This window comes from Frankliniella occidentalis, unplaced genomic scaffold (genome assembly GCF_000697945.3).
Source record: "Frankliniella occidentalis isolate FOCC.00 unplaced genomic scaffold, Focc_3.1 Scaffold228, whole genome shotgun sequence".
Taxonomy (NCBI): Eukaryota; Metazoa; Arthropoda; class Insecta; order Thysanoptera; family Thripidae; genus Frankliniella; species Frankliniella occidentalis.
The window spans coordinates 286,171-292,070 of NW_026267354.1; the positions used below are offsets into that span (position 1 = coordinate 286,171).

Here is a 5,900-nt window from a genome sequence, read left to right on the forward strand (position 1 = left end):
AAAGACAAACTGACGAAAATTGTGATGCATTGTTTTTGAGTGATTCACTTGATTTTCTGCATCTTGGAAATGAAGAATGCATTATTATTGAAGACCATACTGTCAATTGGCTGTCTACTTCGGCACTTAGTGTCCATTTCATGGTACTTCTATATTAAACTTACAGCTTAAAAAAAAATATTACATTTTAAAAACAATTATGTTAAAATTGTGGTTATCATTTCCCAGGATTGTGATAGTCAGGAACACGACAACAACAATAACACAGACAATGTTACTGATCTTGAAATTTTTGAACCTCCACAGGTATCGATATTATTCTGGATAGTTACAACATCATCTATGCTTCTTACTGTGACACTTGCTTTTTGTTGCAGGATACTGGTGTTGAAACAAGTTTAAACAACGGAAATAATGCAGTTGATTCTCAGGTATTGATAAAATTGATTAAATGAAGAAGTAAGGTAAAAGAATTTTGTGGTAAACTCTTAAGCTAAAATACTTGTCATTTTTTTATAACATCCTAGAAAAAGAGAGCAGTACCTAAAAAATCAAGGCAATGGAAGAAGTGTTCTGCTGTGGGATGTACTGATCCAGCAGATAGCTTTAGGACATTTCCAGCTTGCATAGTTAATGGGAACTTGCATGAAGAGAATTTGGAAAAGTATTTTTATTTATAAAATACCAAACACATACAAAACACAGTAACTACAAAGTAAAAACATGTTTTTAATAAAATCCACTTTTTTGATACAGATGCAAAAAGTGGGTCCAAAATTCAGGTAATCCTGATTTGTTATCAATTGTTAGGTTTCTCTACAAAAAGAGATTTCTCTGTATCAAGCATTTTGACGACAATCAATTTATAAACAAACTCAAATCTACTTTAAAACCTGATGCTATCCCAACACTTTTTGATTGTGATCCACTGCCAGATCACCAACTAACTTTAGCATTTTCATTTGCAGAACAAATTTTTGATGGTATTTTTAATTTTATTTTTTTGTTATGTTACTTGCGTATTTATGTGTTATTTTTTACTTTATTGTTTTTCAAATTGTAGATCAAGTGGATGTTCAAGAAAATAATCAAGACAACAACCATGATGTTCCCTTTAAAGTAGACAATTTTCAAAAACAATTTGAAGACCACATGAATGGATTAGAATGGCGTGAATGCAAGAACTGCAAAGAACGTTTTTATGTTTCCAAAAAGTCTTCAACAAAGTGCATTCATGGAAGAGCAAACTGTCTGAATTGTACAGATGATAATAACATGGATCCTGGTCCTGTCCCTGAAGAATTATCCAATTTATCATATATAGAAGAGCAACTCATTGCGCTCATTGCACCCATTGGTAACAGTATTCAAATTAAAAGGCCACCAGCTAGGATATAGAGGTAATATAATAAATTTTCCTCAAAATATAACACAGTTTGCTAAGCAATTTCCTCACAAAATTCAGGATTTACCCTCTACTATCACAGTCAGAACAAGAAATGATCTAAAACCAGTTGACTTCAATGTACGTGCAGATAAAGTGAGATCCGCATTACTTTGGTTAAAAGCTAATAATGAGTATTACTATGATATTGACATTTCTGATGACAATTTAAGTGACTTACCCCAAGATGGTAATGTCTATGATCAAGTGCAAACTATTGAAATTAATGATGAAGAAAATGATGGAGCAGCAATGGAAAATGACATGGACAACAACATTAACAGTGATTGTTCAGATGAAAGCAGTACAGATGAGGAAGCAGATGACATTGATGATGAAGAAACTGATAGCGCTTTAAAAGTTGTAGAATCTACTGTACCCATGATAGGAATGCCGTCTGAAAATGCAAAGAAAGAAGAATGGCCCATCATTGAAAAAGAAGCAATTAATGAATTTTCTTCTGAAGGCTATATTGTTAAAGCTTTCCCTTGTCTTTTTCCCTATGGAAAAGCTGACTTGAGGACGCCGAGAGAATCAAAGGTACAGCCTCCAAATTATTTTAAACATTTACTCAGATATCATGATCAGAGATTTGCTCGGCATCCTCGCTTCAGATATTTTGCATTGAATTCATACATGCGTTGGACTGCCCTTAAAGAAGGCAACATGTTTGTTGACATCAATTCTGAATTTAAAGACATGACTATAGCAGAGCTAAAGGAAGAAATACAAAAAAAAAAAACAAATGTTATCAAAAAAATTATGTTCCAATCCTCAAACATTCGAGGGACAAAATTTTATTGGTATGCACGGGGCAAAGAACTGATAGCAATGGTTGAACAATTAAGTTTGCCTACTCTATTCTTCACGCTCTCTGCAGCTGATTTCCACTGGCCTGATCTGTACAAGCTCCTTTCACCGGATGAAGACCCTCAGACGATAAATGAAGCTCGTAGAAGACAATTAATAGCGGAAAATCCAATGACTGTTAACTACTTCTTTTATGAAAGATCGAAATCATTCATTGATTTGGTAAATAGATGCAAATTTCTCACTTAACAAAAATATTTTCTTTAATTGTATAATAGATGATTTTATATTACTTTACATTCTAACAGGTTCTTAAACCAAAGTTCAACATCAATGATTACTGGTTTCGAGTAGAATATCAGCATAGGTTTGTATTTTCTTACGCTTCCTTTGTATGTTAAAGTTACTTATTGACATCAAGGTTGAATATTGTTTTGTTTGTCTTAAAATTTAAAGGGGCTCACCACACGTTAACGGCCTTTTATGGACCCAAGATGCTCCAGACATCACAAAGCTGAGCTCAGCCAATGAAGAAGAAAGAAAACAAGTCGCTGAATACTTTCATAAATTGATCAGTACCTTCCATCCTAACATAAATGAACCACCAGCTCCTATTCATCCATGTCGCCTGAAACCATCTGATGTCCAAAATGAGAAACAAGATTTAGCACAGCTCTTGAATAAAGTGCAACAGCATACAAAATGCAACGATGGATATTGTCTTAGAATTAACAAGAAAACCAAGAGAAAAAGCTGTCGCTTTGACTTTCCTAAACAATTGCAGGCAAATACCACAATTGTGGTTTGCCCAGAAACAAGAAAGGTTGAGTTAATCACTGCAAGAAATGATCCACGCCTAAACAACTACAATCCATATATTATACAAACATGGAAGGCAAATATTGATGTCTCAGCCGTTTTGTCCAAACAAGCATTGATAAATTACTTGGCAAAGTATATTTCAAAACCGGAGAGAGAATCAAAATCCATGGCTGATGTGTTGATAGGACTTCTTCATAGTACTGAAGAAGATGAGCAAGTGAAATCAGTCCTTCAAAGACTTTACATTCAGTCCTGTGCTGAAAGAGATTTTTCAGCCCAGGAGACATGTCATCTTCTCATGGGTCTTAAGTTGGTTCAAACAGACAATAGGGCTTTTATAACACTAAACTTTAACGCTTACAGAAAATATGTTCAAGTTTCTCAATTTCAGCAAAGAAAAACTACACATTCCATTCAAAGGTATTGTGAAAGGGAAGAAGCTCATGAAGATAGATGTCTATGGTTCATGATGAAGAATTATAACTTATCTACAGGCAAAAAGTACAAAAAAGAAGCTATTGTTCAAGTGTATCCAATTTTGAAGTTACATGCAACTGATAATGAAAAGAATGAAGACTATTATAGGCAACAGGTCCTTCTCCACGTGCCTTGGAGGAATGAAGAACAGTTTAATGAAGATGGCAATTATTCCTGGAAAGACATTTTTGACCAGCACAAGGAAACAATATCTACAAACAAACAGCAACAATTTGATTTGTCTCATATGACTCCTGAAGATTCTGAATTCATTGAAGAAGCTGCTTATGAAGATGATTTTTGTTCTTCCGAAGAATGGATGTGTTTGTCCAAAATGGGGCCTAATCAGAATGTAACAGAAGATGAGTTAGGGAGAAGAGAAATTGATTTGAACCACAACTGGCATGACTCTTTGCACTTATATGATAAATATGGTGGTTTACCAGCATTGCGTAGTTTCATAAAGAACGCAAAGGAAACAGACAAAACACCACCATGTGAAGTCCCCTACCCTGATGTTAATTTCACTAGTGAACAATCAAGCATCCTGAAATTACTTGACATGCAAATTTAGTCTTTACAGGATCCACAAGTCACAGCAGACTTCCTTTTACCAAAGAGAATAATTATTCAGGGTAAAGCAGGTAATTATATATTCATATTTTAAACATTAAAAAACACAATTGTGATTTTCCAACTGTTGCCTAATCATTTTTAAAACAAATTTCTAGGTACTGGCAAAAGCTTAGTGATCCAAGCTATGAAACACAAGATTGTGCAAGCTTTCGGTCATGAAGGGTTTCTTTTAGTGACACCAACTGGCGTCAGTGCAAAAGGTGTTGGCGGAAGCACAATCCATTCAGCTCTTCACATAAACCTGAAGCAGAAAGAGTATTTACCACTCAAAGGTCCAGCAGCTCACGCAATGGAAGAAAAACTAAGCAAGGCTCATTTCCTAATTATTGACGAGTTCAGCATGATTGGATGCCAATTAATGGATATGGTAGAAGAGAGAATAAGTCAAGGTAAAGGTGATGATTCTGCTGACTTTGGAAATCTCTTTGTATACATCTTGGGTGATGCCAGACAACTTCCTCCAATTGGAGATTCACCAGTCTATTCAGACAATGTTTCATCACCTGAACGCCTAAGAGGCAAATTAATTTACGACAATTTTGAAGGAGCAGTTGTACTAAATCAGGTAGTTAGACAAAATGATTCCATCTTTCAAGATGTGCTACACAACATCAGCATTGGCAATGTGACCAAAGTGACAATATCTTGAAAACACGATTTTCAACAAATGTCCCTAAGCATGAAAAGGACTTCTTCAAAGATGCCATTCACCTGTTCCCAACTAGGCTAGAAGTTTTAAAACACAACAAAGACAAACTTATGGGTATGAAAACTAGTAATGGACAGCCAAAACCTATAGCAAGAATACCAGCAATTCATATTTGCAATGCAGCTTCCCGTGGGACAAGAGATGACGCAGAAGGTCTATTTCCTGTTCTTCACTTAGCAGAAGAGGCCAGTATTATGTTAAAAAGCAATTTATGGACAGAAAAGGGCCTAGTGAATGGTGCAATGGGTCATATAGTCGATATATTGTACAGGGAAGATGCTGATCCACAGACAGACCCACCTGATGTCTTAGTATGCAAGTTTCAGTCTTATAATGGACCATACCTGGATGATGACCTTAAAACAGTCCCAATTATACCTATGACAAAATCTTGGACAAGCAAAAATGGTGAAACTTGTAGCAGAACACAGTTTCCAATAACATTATCTTTTGCCTGTTCTATCCACCAGTCCCAAGGTTTAACTTTAGAAAAGGTGAATAACAAATAAATTTCCTTTTAAATTGAATAAATAGTTGCACACTATTGTAATAATTTATTTCATCATATTTTTACAGGCCTACATTGACATAGGATTAAAAGAAATGTCACCAGGTATAACGTATGTTGCTCTATCAAGAGTTAAGTCGTTGTCTGGCATCATCCTAAAAGGATTCCCTGCAAAAAGAATAGAGCTCCTGAACACCAAACATTCCATAAGAAAAAGAAATGAATGGATCTCAGAGCTAGAAAGATTCAACATTACCAAAGCCTTTTAAGTCAACTTCTATTATAATTGTTCTATTATTGTATTATAATTATTACTGCTAAGTATTTCACTAATATTTATTGTAAAATTTTGTCTTAGTGTCTATGTTTAACAAATCTGTCAAGGCATGTGTAGCTATACAAATATAACCAATGATTGTTTCTACAATTTCCTACAAAGAATTATATCAGGCCCTAAACTAATCTGTATTCAATGCTCAAGGAGCATAATAACC

At 34.8% G+C, this 5,900-nt stretch overlaps 1 protein-coding gene across 1 annotated transcript in view; it reads left to right on the forward strand.

Moving 5' to 3' along the window:
• The window catches only part of LOC113216322 (uncharacterized), a 6,912-nt gene extending 1,237 nt beyond the window's left edge, over positions 1 to 5,675 (forward strand). Inside the window, exons 2-15 of the mRNA XM_052272872.1 lie at positions 5 to 143; positions 229 to 306; positions 378 to 431; positions 528 to 664; positions 757 to 983; positions 1,064 to 1,357; positions 1,488 to 2,476; positions 2,563 to 2,621; positions 2,711 to 3,385; positions 3,440 to 4,070; positions 4,137 to 4,197; positions 4,285 to 4,754; positions 4,868 to 5,392; positions 5,475 to 5,675. Coding sequence (XP_052128832.1) covers positions 5 to 143; positions 229 to 306; positions 378 to 431; positions 528 to 664; positions 757 to 983; positions 1,064 to 1,357; positions 1,488 to 2,476; positions 2,563 to 2,621; positions 2,711 to 3,385; positions 3,440 to 4,070; positions 4,137 to 4,197; positions 4,285 to 4,754; positions 4,868 to 5,392; positions 5,475 to 5,675 — 4,540 coding nt within the window. The remainder of the gene's footprint in view (positions 1 to 4; positions 144 to 228; positions 307 to 377; positions 432 to 527; positions 665 to 756; positions 984 to 1,063; positions 1,358 to 1,487; positions 2,477 to 2,562; positions 2,622 to 2,710; positions 3,386 to 3,439; positions 4,071 to 4,136; positions 4,198 to 4,284; positions 4,755 to 4,867; positions 5,393 to 5,474) is intronic.
• Positions 5,676 to 5,900: the final 225 nt, after the last annotated feature.